Below are 14,628 nucleotides of genomic sequence, written 5' to 3'. Positions count from 1 at the left end.
TTCACTTCTATGCATGCAAAGGGTATAATGTTTCATTTAAATTCACTAAGTGGTCAGTTTGCATATAACTTACTTGAAGTTATATGCAAACACATCTAGCTACCAAATAGTAAGCTGGAGGAAATGTCATAAATGATACTGGTATCTTTATTATCATTGCAAAACAACTTGGTTTATCCACGTATAGGTCTCCTAACATGTAACATGCGATGTATGTGTCCATAGGCCACACTACAATCTCAGAAAACAGAAGTGAATGTGGCCAACATCTCATTAGGCAGCCTGCAGGAAAGAGATGCTCACAGGAAGTCACATCTGGGAGAAGGAAAGGCTCCCCCATGCCCAATGTCTGAAGCCTGATTGGGGGATTTCCCCCTCCTTACTCTGTTAGAGCCACACTGGGCTGTTGAGTGTTCTCTGATCAGAGAACAACCACTGTTACTTCAGTTCAAATTCTGCAAAAGCCTTAACAGCAGCAGCTCCTGGTCAAACATCTTCAATGTAGCTACACCTACATTCCCTCATCCCGACTTACGTGTGCCTCTGATGGAAGTCTAGTATCTTTTCTAGAGATTTCTCCTGGTTGGGCAAGTATTCATTGGCTTTGAGGTGTTCTCGATCCAGGGTTTCATCATAATCTCCGATTTCCGCTGAGAAGAGACGAAGTTGTCACTTGGGTTTTGAAATAAATGGTATGTGTGCATGCAAATGTTTTATATTTTATTTTTCTAAATGTGCTGTTCAGAGGTAATCACGAAAAGGTTTGAGATTTTCCCTCAAGTTCAAAAATTCTGATGAGTGTTTATAGTGAACCCTGAGTATAATGACTTACTGTCTTTATTTTACTTTTTAAACAATTTTTAAACATTTTATGGTGAGTGTTTTGCTTGCATGGAATGTACCACATACAAGCACCATGTACACGCAGAGCTTAAGGAAGTCAGAAGAAAGCATTGTATGCCTGGGACTGGAGTGGCAGAAGGTTGTGAGCCACCATGTGAGTGCTAGGAACAGCCCGAGGACACATGAACAGCAAGTGCTCTTAGCCCCTGAGGTGGCTCTCTAGCCCTGGCTTACTATTAAAAACCAGTTTACACATCAATTGTTCCATGGGTGCTATGACCAGAATCATTACTTTGCATTAGAAAACACACGCTAAATCTTTCTTCCTCTCCTCAGTGCTTTTCAACTCTTAAAAAACTTCCTAGTTTTCTGAATTTTTAAAAAGATTTATTTTTATTTTATGTGTATGAATGTTTTTTTTAAAGATTTATTTATTATAAATAAGTACACTGTAGCTGGCTTCAGATGCACCAGAAGAGATCTCATTATGGGTGGTTTTGAACCACCACGTGGTTGCTGGGATTTGAACTCAGGACCTTTGAAAGAGCAGTCAGTGCTCTTACCCACTGAGCCATCTCACCAGCCCGTGTATGAATGTTTTGCTGCACATAATAACCACACTGATATGGCCTCATCATGAGTTTAGACATGGTGTGTCCTTCCCTTTCTCTCCTTATGATAGCTTCATAAGTCCTGTAAGCATGCACCCATATCTTAGAATCTCTTGCTATACTTCTCACAGTTTATTTCTGAAGTAAGTTTAGTTTTTATATCTTTATCATCTTTTGTTTCATAAACGATACTAAAGGCCTGAGTTCTCTTCCCTTTACTGTTAATGTTTAGACAGCACGGGCTGTAACTTACTCTCTGGAGGCCCTTTCCTGGGTGTACTGAGTCTGATTTACAGCCTAACTGGGGTTGGATACGGTTTGCTGTTAAGGTAGATAAGGGTAGATAGGGCATTGAGGCAGAGTTCAGTCGGGGACACACAGTGAGTTCAAGGCCAGGCCGAGCTGCTTAAAAACACAAACAAAGCCAACACAACACCCAAGGGCTAGGTCTGTGGTTCAGTGGCAGAATGTCTGCCTAGCATGTACAAGGCTCTGTGTTCTCTCCCAGCACTTGGAAGGGAAACGAGGAAGCACAGGCAGCGAGAGACAACTCTAAAGAATGAATGTAACTTGAGTCTATATGCAGAGCTATTATTGTACATTACAAATGTTAGCTTTCCTCCTACACATCTAAGGACACGTCCATTTCTTTAACAACCAGGCGTGTCAATTACTCAGGAGCACATCAACTAATGGCAGCTCTGCAGAGCATGAGCCCAGGACCGGGCCTCTCCGAGCTTCTCTCCATGTGAAGATACTAACACTGCAGAAGGTGGGATATGAGAAGGGCTGCAGTGTTGGCCGTGCAGGTCAGGCGTTCCTCCAGGAGGTCTCTCTTGAGTTGCAAGGCAAACAGGTACCTAGAAAGAAGTTCGAAGCAAGAGCAGATCAACTCCAAAAGTTCTCTGGACATAGTACAGACATACCTCTATAAGAGAGCACACAAGCTCTGGGAAGCAGCAACACTCAACACTGAGCAAAATGCAGGGCCCTCCCTCCAAGAGCAGGCAACGTCACAAAAGCCCTTTCACAAAACAAGCAGACACCAAAGGTCAGAACACAGATCTCTTCATCAGCCTGAGCCATGCACGTCAGAGCACACACAGTACACAGAAGGACTTCTGTCTGACAACAGGATAGAGAAATTAGCCTTCTCAGGCATACCACTGACCCACACAACCACACTCTCCAAGGCAATACCTTTAACAAGTTCATAAATTCACATTACAGAGTTGCACTCACAGTTTTGGATGAAAGAACAGAAATGCACAATTAAGACAGTTTCAAATGTACCTGAGATACTTTCAAGCAGATTGATAATATTTTGTCTTGGTTGGAATTTAAGACACAAACACTTTAAAATACCACTAGCAAAAATGTAACTACAGAAGGGAACCTGAAAGCATTTATGAGCCCAAACATGATGGCACACCCCTTCCAGCACTCCAGAGGCAGAGGCAGGTGGATCTCTGTGAGTTCAAGGTCAGCCAGGTCTGAATAGTGAGTTCCAGGACAGCCAGAACTACATAATAGTAAGTCTTGTCTCTAAGTAAATCAATAGGAAAATATATCTTCATTTATCCCTTCAATAAGTTCTTCCTCAGTAGTGCTCTGGGAGCTACAAAATGTGGTGAATAACACAAACTCCCTGTCTTCCCAGAAATTTACACTTTGGTACAAGGTATTATTAAAAGTTTACTAGATTTGGGAATGGAGAGATGGCTCATCAATTAAGAGAAGAGAACTTGCTATAGAAGACCAAGGTTCAGTTCTCTGCACCCACATGGTGGCTCACAACTCTAACTCTAATTCCAGGGGGTCTGATGACTAGGTGGCCACCAGGCACACATGTGGTACACAGAAATTCGTACATATATTACTACATTAAAAAAATTATATTTTAAGTAAAAAAATTATATTACTACATTTTAAAAATTACTATTCTTTCTTTTTTGAGAAACAAAATGGAGTGATTCATGAACTTTCACATCTCCCTTGTGCAGACATCACGCTAAGCTCTGTGTTCTTCCTGTAGGAGTGTACTCATAGCTAAAAGGAGCACCTATATTCTCTTAGAACGGAAGCTTTTCACAGAAATATTCCCAGAGTTCACAAGGGCATGTCAGCAATGATATTTCTTTGTGATATTTCAACAGGAGCACCGAGAGGTGAACAACAGCGTACGCAGTGAAACGCCTCCCCTGACTGCTGAGGTCCACCTCCTGATACTGCTCTGCCACACAGTCTCCTTAAGGTCTGCCATGCTGTGTGCACTGAAAGCGTAGAGAGATTTCTTTCTACGGAGCATAAGTTCTTCCTTAGGGGGTGGATAGATGAGCAAGGACAAGCAACTTTTGTTTTCTATTTTACATAACTTTATTTGAAATTTTCTTCTTTTGCCACAGATAAAGTTTTGAGTACATTAAGTGGGAAAAGATCTTCCGAACGAGAGTAAGGTGGAGTAAGTGACTCCCTAGGGCTGGGGTGTTGTAGAGTGCTCACCAAGTGCACAAAGCCCTGGGCTCTGTCTCTAGTGACATACAAACACCTAACAGTCCACAGGGAAGTGGAAGCCGAGGATCAGAAATCCAGGGTCATCCCCAGCTACACAGTGAGTTCAAGGTCAACCTTAGCCACCAGAATCTTTTTTAATAACAAAGCAAAACCAAAACAGACTGCCTCAAACCTACTTGAACTTTAATTCTCAGACTCAGGATCCTAAATTAGAGAGTATTATGTTTAATTTGGGAGTATATGATTTAAAAGTGATCCCCTTCAAAAAGAGAACCCATGGTACTTCTTGGATTTCAGTAAGTTCCCAATTCTCTTTCACATCCACTGACAGTAGCACGGCTTTGCTGACTGTGGCCCAGTCTTTACAACCTAAGGGCTGAGCTCACGCATCTCAGAACTGACTTTCTACAAGTTTCTGGATGTTCCATGATCTAGGAAGCCTTTAAGAGGGGTTCACTGTGACCCTCCTCTGAGCCTGGTCCAGTCGGGACCATGTGGGCACTACAACAGCATCCTACTCCCTTTTATCTGCATCTGACCCAAGGGTTTTAGCACATTTTATTTTTATCTTATTTTAGTTTTTCAAGACAGGGTTTCTCTGTGTAGACCAGGAAGTCCTGGAACTCGCTCTGTACACCAGAACACTGGTCTTAAACTCAGGAATCTACTTGTCTCTGCTAGGATTAAAGGTATGCACCAGCACATAAGGCCTGAGAAAATTTAAAGTTATGGCTTTATTTCTCATTATAAAAGTCAATACACATAAGCATAAAAGATTAGAAAAAGAAATTTCCTAATCTTTACTATCTACACGACTGTTGTTAACGCCCTGGCAGTAATTTCTGCAGAAAAGCAGCCTGTAATTAGAGAAGCAATGGTAATTCCTGATACCCTGCCCTACTCACTCCACTCCTCTGTTCATAAGGACTACTGATGGTATACATCTCCCACATAGGTTTTGTTGATAAATATTTAGGTGAGTAGAATTTTGACTAATTTTATTCATATGCATAAATCCAGACCACCCAAAGAATACTGATTTGAAATTGTTCTAAGCTGGGTGGTGGTGTCTCACACTTTTAATCCCAGCAGAGATCTTGTCTGAGAGAGAGAGAGAGAGAGACAGACAGACAGACAGAGAGAGGGGAGGAGGGAGGTAGGTGAAATGCACTAAAGAAGACCTTAGAGGTACCAGATGTTGATGTTGCAATAAGGAATGAAAACAAAGTACTCCATTTTGTATTAATTTGACCATAACAAGCCAATTGAGTTCTCCATTTTTCTCCTTGTATCTTCTATCTGTCTGCACTTGTGGTTACTAGCCTATCTGTAGTGGTCTGTTGTTGTTGAATTATTGACGTACACAAGAAACACAGCACAGGAAAGGTATGAGGGATTCCTTACAGAAATCTTTAATAAGTTTCCAGAAAGCAGTCATTTTACCAACCCCAACTCACTCAGACAAAAATATCCATAGGTTATGCCAACATTTATGGTGAGTATTTATTTCACAAGATTGCTGCTGACTTATTGGCTGCTTTTAGCAAACAGTTACCACAACACAAACATACACACATACACTATTCTGGATCAGGGGCATGGAAGAGCACATAATTTAAGACTGAAGACATTAATTAGCTTAGGTTGTAAAAGCTGATTGCATTCAAAATCCAAGGCAAAGTTCGTTGTTATGATATTCTCTTAAAGGCAGGTTAAACTTCTGAATACACAGTAGGATTAGGATGTCAGTTGTTTTTGTTTGTTTCTTTGTTTGTTTGTTTTGTCATTTGGGAAGAGGGAACCTCAACTGAGAAGATGTGAACTGAGAATATCTGTGAGCAGGCCTGTCATGCACTTTCTTGATTAATTATTAATGCAGGTGGGATCATCCCAAAGGGGTTGCAAAACAAGTTGAGCAAGCCCGGAGAAGCAAGCCTCTAAGCAGAGCTCTCCCTCTTCAGATCCTGCCTACAGGGTCCACATTGAGCTCCTGCCCTGACTTCCCTCAGTGATGGAGTATGACCTGAGAGTTGTATGCTGAAATAAACAGTTTCTTCCCCAAGGTGCTTTTGGTCATGGTGTTTTTCCACAGCAATTAAAATCCTAACTTAAACGAAGATAAGCCTTACATGATCTCGAGGTGTACATTAACTTGGCCATAAGGTCCAGCAGAAGGTCAATTTTTAAAAATACAATATTTTCATAGAATTGAATCACTACAGTAGCGTATCATAATATTTTCCACAATAAATAAATGAAACGTAGTAAAAACCCCGTCCAGTCAGACTGAGTGACACCCAGGTAGAAGGGCCGCCCCCTCCTTCCTAATGACTCAGGCAGAGGACTGGCAAAGCCCTGTCTAGAGGGAGCCTTACCTTGTGTACTCTTCTTGCAGCTGACCAGGGTCAGGCGGGAAAAATTTTACTGCCAGGCGAAGCACCGCATTTTTTGGCTCTGTAAAAACAAAATAAATAAAATTTCACAGAATAAGCTTAATCCCCACATTTATTTCTTTCTATAGGAAAATCAAGAGGCTTCCTATACACTATACACACATTTATAAGTCCTGAACTACCAGTCACATGTACTGGGGAATTTCAATACTTTGTTTTAAGCAGAGACTACCTGGGAACATTCTTTAGTATATGGGAAATTACACATTAAAATGTTTAAATTAATGCCAGACATGGTGATCTCTGTGAGTTCAAGGCCAACCTGGTCTACAAATCAAGTTCTAGGTCATCTGGAGTTATATACTAAGATCCTGCTTTAAAAAAAAAACGAAAATAAAACGGTAGAAAGGATATAATGAGTTGGTAGAATTTGTATCTAGAATGCACCAGGCACTAGATCCATCCCAAGACCACACAAAAGCCAGGGGTGGTGCATCTGTCTGTAATTCCAGGATGGAGAGGTAGAGGCCAAAGGACCACAAGTTCAAGATCATCTTGGATACACAGTAAATTTGAGGTTACTGCAGACTACATGGGACCTTTCCCAAAAAGTAGAATTAAAATATAGCCAGGTGTGGTGGTTCATGGCTGAAATCCTTAGCCCTGGGGAGGCTGAGGCAGTAGGATCGCTGTGCATCAGAAGCAACCCTAGGCTATACAGTAAATCTGAGGTCAGTCCCTAAAAAGAAAAGCAATATCAACAACAACTTACAGAACAAACTTAGGTCAGGAGTGGTGGTGCAGTACAGTACTTAGGAAGCTAAGGCAGGTGCATCATGAGTTCAAAACTAGTCTGAGCTACAAAGAGGGACTTTGCTTTAAAAACAACCAAATACATAAATAGAATATATTCCTATTTATATTTCAGGATAAATTCTATTAAGGTCAGTGCAGATCTGCTGTCCAGCCACTGAAATGTAACCATGCTGTGTAGTTTTTAGGGGACAAGGAGCAACCTGTTCTTCTCAGCACAACAGTCACTTCCATGTGTCCTTTTCTCCTTAATGTAGTTGCTAAAAAGAGGGTATAGTCAACGCTGTGCATGACAGCACGTGCTGGTAATCCCACCAGCTGGGCAGCTGATGCAGGAGGATCGTGAGTGCAAGGGCATCTTGGAATACATGCAAAGAACCTGCTCTCCCTCCTGTAACCAAAACGCAACCAAGAAGACAAACAATCCTCAAACCAAAAAGGTTGGTTGTTAGATGTAGAAGTGCTTGCCTGCATGTACACATGTGCCTAACATGCCTGCCTGGTGCCCTTGGAAGCTTGACACTAGAGTTGCAGGCAGTAATAAGCTGCCATACAGATGCTGGGGACCAACCAAGCCTTGGTCCTGCAAGAGTCATTTCTCTAGTCCTCCAAAAAGATTTTTAGATGGCTCAGTGGCTAAAAGCATCGGCTGCTCTTCCAAAGAAGCAGAGTTCAATTCCACACGGCAGCTCAGAACTGTCTGTAACTCCAGTTTCAGAGTATCTAACACCATCTCACAGACATTACACGTAAGCAAAATACCAATGCACATAAAATAAAAATAAATTAAAAAAAATCAAAGGCTGCCGGGCGTGGTGGCGCACGCCTTTGATCCCAGCACTCGGGAGGCAGAGGCAGGCAGATTTCTGAGTTCGAGGCCAGCCTGGTCTACAGAGTGAGTTCCAGGATAGACAGGGCTATACAGAGAAACCCTGTCTCGAAAAACAAAAACAAAAACAAAAACAAAAAAAAAACAAAAAATCAAAGGCTATACAGAGAGACCCTGTCTCAAACAATAACAAAACCCAAAACCAAATACAAAAGAAGCATTGCAATGTCTCTTCATAACCTAGAAAGAAACTTCTGTTTTCACCTTCCATACTGACCTACAATTAAGATACCAAGGAACAAATACTATGACTTTCAAATTTAAGCTAAGTTATCTATGATGATTTGAGTTAAATCTAGGGTCCTTATGTTTATTTATTATCGATTAAAACCAACCACTAGGTGATTTCAAGTTTATCCTCTGGGACTATGTTACCACCTATACAAAGCAGTGACAGTGACTGTGAACGCATCTAAACCCACTGTTCCAGAGCAAGGGACCTTAAAAGAGTAAACTTGAAAGAGTTAAATACGGTACTTACTTCGTACTTGCCTAATGATGGGTTTCATAGGTTCAAGCCAAATCTAAAGAGGGTTTTAACAGAAGAGAATAAACTATTAAATAATTTTTTCATTTAGTAAGTATCCTATAAAAGACAAATAAGTAAGAAATTTTACAACAGGTTATTTTATTCTACTGTCTTCTTACACATTAATCGTATCTTAATAAACTGTACAGGAAGTTCAAGAAGCAGGGGCCGCATTGATTCACTAACTCGATAGCACTGACTTGGGTAACTCTACAGTCTCAAGCAGAACCGTTGCAGGCAAACAACCTCAAGAGATGCTGCTGAGTGGAGGATGCCTGCTGTGGTGCCAGAGCAGACAAACTCCAGCAAACCCGCTGTACTGCTCAGGAGCTGAGGCCCTGCACAGAGCAGAACAAGGACATACTTTCTGATCAGAAGGGCAGATACAGGATTTTGTTTTTAAAACAGTCACATTTATAAATAATAAAACCCACATTTTTTACAGGTTGTTTAATAAGTGAAATGATGCAAAATCAGTCCACTTGGCTCAAATTCCACTTGAACACAATTCAGATCTAGCTGGAGGGAAGAGTGGTTGCCATGGCAACTCAGGTTTCTTTGGCACAGGTACTAACAGGTAGAAAGAGTTTAGGAAAGATATGCATTTAGGCTTAAAGGCAGGTATGTTTCCCATAGGTGAAAATTAAGTACTTTAATAACATAATGTGTTACTTAGCAAACATCTTGTTTACATCATTATAGTATGACCTAAAAGGCTTTTTGTAACTATGGTGGATGCCATAATTACTCTACAGCACAGTCAGACCCAGTGTCCACAAGCAAATCAAAAGCACATACCCAGTAGGACTGGACATTCTTGAACTCCAGACCAAAGTAGTCACATTCAATGAGATTCAAATGCTTCCACACTTGAGTCAGTAAGACCTGCCCGTCACACTTCGGCTGCAGGGAGACAGGGGAGGAGAAGCTCACTGATGGGGTGGAAAGCAACAAAGGTTGGTGAAAACTGGCATGAAGTTATATGGTTCGCATAACGTTTTATTGAATTTCTTGCTTCATTTTGCCTTCATGTATGAAAGATTCACAGACTATCACACATTAGAAACTGATAAACTAAATATACAAACAAAAACTGTCTTATATTCTTAGTGTGTTTAGTCAAATATCTTTGTAATTTTAGACCAAAGCAACCATTTTCAATTTCAGCTAACATTTTATCAAATAATTTCTCAATATAATTTACCAATAAAAAGCAGCATTCCGAAGTCTATTTATAGAGGGTTGCAGTAAGAAATTTACTATTTGATAGTACTTTCACATGCTGTGTATCCCAGACTGTCCTGGAACTCACTTTGCAGACCAGGCTGGCCTCATACTCAGAGATCCACCTGCCTCTGCCTCCCCAGTGCTGGGACTAAAGGCGTGCACCACCACCAGCCTGAAAAACTTTTGATTAGAGAGATGTTGAACAAATTATAATGATCTAGAATCACACTGAATTAATATCATTTATCTTTTACCTACACATAAGCTGAATGAAAAAAAAACACAAATAGAGCTTAGTGGTTAATAAATTAGTCCCAGGATAATTAAAATAGTAAGATTTCATTTGTCAGAGAGCACCAGAAGACATGCCTGTGAGGCACTTCTGCCTAGTGCTGAGGAAACTATATATCTATTTAGTTCTTTGAGGGGGAGGGATGTTGCATGAGCCATGGTGCTGCACTTACATGTCAGAGAACAACTTTCGGAGTTGAATTTCTCCTTTCACTTATACATGACTTTTGTGGGCTCCAGGGATTGAACTTAGATCATCGACTCAAGGCTACCTTTCTGCCCTATTTGGAAAAAACAAACAAAAAAACAAACAAAAAACCTGGCGGTATGGGAAACATGTTGCTGTACACCTTTAATCCCAGCACTCGGGAGGGAGACAGGCTGCCTGACTTCTAGGAGTTGGAGGCCAGTCGGTTCTACATAGTGAGCGCCAAGCAACACAGTAGGACTCTTGTCTCAAAAAAAAAAAAAAGCAATACAAATTTTTAATATTATTAATTCATATGTGTCTCCCTTGAGGAGCAAATTTGGAAATAACTTTCAAAGTTCATTATGTATCTATCAGTCCTATCAAGTCCACTTTCCCTATGGGCACTCTCATAAACTGCTCAAAGCTAATCACACAAGGACACATTTAGTAGAGGATTGACCAAGCGAGTAAACAGTAGCGAGGTGTGGTGGCTCATTGTTATAATCTTAGCACCTGGGGAAGCTAGCCAGTAAACCTAGTGAGTCTGAGGCTAGCCTGGCATACACGGTGAGTTCCCAGGTAGGCCTGGGCTCCAGAAAGTTTGGCTCGCTCAAAACAAACAAACAAACAAACAAACAAACAACCCGAAATAAGTAGTAATACAAGCATAATGAAAGAGAACCCAGAACTCTATATGCTATGGAATAAAGTCCAAAGGAAGAAGATCAGTTGGAAAATTAAAGGTCTCTGTGTTCACACAGTCCATGAAATATGTGTAGACTGCACACCAAACCTTCAAGGAAATTATCATTATTGCACTGGAGAGAGGCAGTAAGAAGTAAGGCCTTCTTTGTTTATTCTTGTGACGCTGGATCAAGCCGCATGAACATCTTCTCTTCACACAGACATAAAGTAGAGGAGAGGAAAGGCCTTAGATTAAAAAGCACAGCAGCTCCAGATGTTCTGTGTAATCACTGTGGAGAAAAAAATCCTCGAAGGAACTCCTGAAATTTCTAATAAAGAAAAAAATAGCAGGAAAAAATATGTTGGAGACCTTAAAAGAGGACTACAGAGTGACTTATAAGTGTTTGTGGGGGAAGGGGCAATAAGATCTCACTATGTAGCTCTATATGGACTTTGTTATATAGACCAGGCAGGCCTCAAACTCATAGAGATCTGCCTGTGCATCTGGAGTGCTCGAATTAAACACGTGTCACCACACCTGACTTCATTTTGCTTTCTGGTTTTATGTAGCCCTGGCTGGCTTGGAACTTGCTATGTGGACCAAGATGGCTTTACAACCAAAGACCCAAATGGTGGCTCACACATTTAATCCCAGCACTTATGGATCTCTGAGTTCGAGGCCAGCCTGGTTCACAGAATGAGTTCTAGGATGGGGTAGGAGCTGGTGATGGTTTACACAGACAGGCCCAGTCTTGAAAAAAAAAGACAACGAAAGAAAGAAAGAAAACAAAACAAAAAACCCAGAGATCCAAATACAATTTATTTATTTACTCTTTGAGAACTCCATCTGTATGGGCTGGATAGTGTGAGGAGGCAATTCAACTCAGTGTGCAAAAGACTCTTGCCACCAAGCCTGACAACCTGAGTTGGTTCCCAGAATCAGCATGGTGGAAGAAGAAAACCTTGTCCTCCAACCTCTCCATGTGAGCTGTGGCACAAGGGCAGCCCACCCCTCCCCCAATAAATAAAGACTTCCCTGTTTATCATGCCCCTTTGATGCCATGTCTTTTTGCCTCTGTAATACACTGGGCCCAGTTAGTGCTGACTGTGTAGGCAGAGATGGAGATCTGGCCGGATGTGAGTTCCTGAGGCCATGCTCTCTGCAGAGGACAGCAGTTCACTGCCCCCCCCCCCCCTGCTCTCAGGCTACTATCAGTCCCGGCCTTGTTATAGATATATTTATTGTACTGGCTGGTTTTGTGTCTACTTGACACAGGCTGGAGTTATCCCAGAGAAAGGAGCTTCAGTTGAGGAAATGCCTCCATGAGATCCAACTGTAAGGCATTTTCTCAATTAGTGATCAAGGGGGAAAGGCCCCTTGTGGGTGGGACCATCTCTGGGCTGGTAGTCTTGGTTCTATAAGAGAGCAGGCTGAGCAAGCCAGAGCAACCAAGCCAGTAAGGAACATCCTTCCATGGCTTCTGCATCAGCTCCTGCTTCCTGACCTGCTTGAGTTCCAGTCCTGACTTCCTTCAGTGATGAACAGCAGTATGGAAGTGTAAGCTGAATAAACCCTTTCCTCCCCAACTGCTTCTTGGTCATGATGTTTGTGCAGGAATAGAAACCCTGACTGAGACATTTATGAATAACAGAAGAACAAGTCTTACAGGTATGTCTCCTGATACTATCTCTTACCACCTCACAGGGAGAACTCACTGATGTGATGGCCTCTCTGAGAAGGTCTGCCACTGCTATGACCTGAAAGAACACCCCATGACCCACCTCCCCACCCCGTACATTTCTGCAAACCCCTGGGGTTATTAAATAGGTGGAAGACAAGGCAGCTATGGGATGTTTGCTACAACAGCACCCAAACCCACTAGGTTATAGAACCACTCCAGGAAGGCTCTCAGAAGCTGCTCTGTTGTCACCTCCATCTGCTTCATGAGGATGACCGTATGAGAGCACTCTCTCTTGTAGTGCAAAACTGAGGGTGAGATAGGAATGGGGAGGCTAGATACACCCAAAGTACTGCTGTCCCCTCCATTCTGACAATCTAAAACAAGAGTCAGCGTACTCATATGGCCCTGTGAGTCCCAGTCAGTTCTACCTCTCACACTGTTTGGTAATGCCTAGCAACACGTCCATTACACTGATGCCTGCCTATCTGATAGTTCTTCCTTCTAGACAGCCAATCTGAAGGGCAGGTACTGGGTCTTCTATTCTGTGTCTCTAGGCTAGAATGTGGTAAGCACACTGCAAATGGCAACTCCTAAAATATGCACAATTGTTTCAGGTTCTGATGGTAGCTGCAGTCTGAGACGAGTCCTATTTCAGGTGGTACAGAGAGGAGGCAATTCAACTCAGCCCTCTTCCTTCCACTGCCCGGCCACTCTGTGCCAAGCAGGGTGGGGCGGCCTACATGTTAGGCCCCACACTACCTACAGAGGCACACGGGAGCACACTCAAGATGCACCTTCATATCCACTATGTCCTATACCTACTTCTTTGTGTTTGTATAAATACACAGGCACATGCCTTAGTCTTAGTCTCTAAGACTGTAGTGCAGTTTTACTAAACTAATGAAGTTCTCCCAAGTCTAAGTAACAGAGAAGCTTCATATCTTTTATGCCACTGAAATCAGACTCGAGTCCCAAAATACTACTATATTCAGAGCCACAAAGAGACATTGCCCAAAAATGTGTTGGTTTCTTCAAAGCATTTGAGTCAGAGTAACATTTCCAAAACCCAAACAAACATAACCTCACATAAAAATGTAAATTTATGGATACTAATGAAAATATCCTTAGTAAAATACAGCAAATATAAATCAGTAATAATTAAGAGTAGTGTAACAATGCAAAGTTTATTCAAACACACAAGAAATTTAGTACTATATTATATCATTAGACTTGAGGAGAAGAAAAAGAATCCTATGACAGGGTGGCAAGATGGCTTACTGGATAAAGGTGTGAGACTGTGGAAACTTCCACTGTGTAAACTGGATCCCATGGTGGAAGGACACAACTGACTTCCAAAAGTTGCCCTCTGACCTCCACACACATGTAGCCCAGGATGGTGGAGAAGAAAACCTGGATCTCCTGAGCTTCACCTCCACAGTGCTGGGATCACAGGTTCACACCACTGCATGCTTCTCAGCTTCTACTCTTGATATAAATTCTTCTATGCTTGTTTTGTTTGTCTATGCAATCCTGGCTGTCCTGGAATTTGCTAGGTAGACCAGGTTAGCCTCAAGCTCACAGAGGCCATCTTGTCTCTCTCCACCTCCTGTTAGTTTCTTGTTTGGTTTTTGAGACTAAATCTCACTATATATTAAAGACTAACCTCAAATTTTTATTAATCCTCCTGTCTCAACCTCATAAATGCTAGGTCTACAGGTATATGTCACCATGCTTGGCACACTCTTCATATTATCTTTTTTAAAAAATAATTTATTTTTATTCTATGTTCATTGGTGTTTTGCTTGCACGCGTGTCTGTGTGAGGGTGCTGGAGTCCCTAGGACTGGAGGTACAGGCAGTCACTGTCATGTGGGTGCTGGGAATTGAACCCAAGTTCTCTGGAAGGGCAGCCAGTGCTGAAGCATCTCTCTAGTCCCCTCTTGATATACTATCTTATATATAT

The 14,628-nt window shown here is 41.8% G+C and overlaps 1 protein-coding gene across 1 annotated transcript in view; it reads right to left on the bottom strand.

The window, feature by feature from the left end:
* Positions 1 to 14,628, bottom strand: part of Farp2 (FERM, RhoGEF and pleckstrin domain protein 2) — a 109,873-nt gene that overhangs the window by 52,246 nt on the left and 42,999 nt on the right. The window contains exons 3-7 of the mRNA NM_145519.2: positions 9,391 to 9,495; positions 8,545 to 8,587; positions 6,344 to 6,422; positions 2,217 to 2,314; positions 536 to 650 (exon numbers count right to left, since the gene is read on the bottom strand). Of these exons, the coding sequence (NP_663494.2) occupies positions 536 to 650; positions 2,217 to 2,314; positions 6,344 to 6,422; positions 8,545 to 8,587; positions 9,391 to 9,495 (440 nt within the window). The remainder of the gene's footprint in view (positions 1 to 535; positions 651 to 2,216; positions 2,315 to 6,343; positions 6,423 to 8,544; positions 8,588 to 9,390; positions 9,496 to 14,628) is intronic.

Source organism: Mus musculus, chromosome 1 (assembly GCF_000001635.26).
Source record: "Mus musculus strain C57BL/6J chromosome 1, GRCm38.p6 C57BL/6J".
NCBI classification, from domain to species: domain Eukaryota; kingdom Metazoa; phylum Chordata; class Mammalia; order Rodentia; family Muridae; genus Mus; species Mus musculus.
The sequence above is the reverse complement of the archived record's forward strand: the minus strand, read 5'-3'. Positions and strand labels throughout refer to the sequence as shown.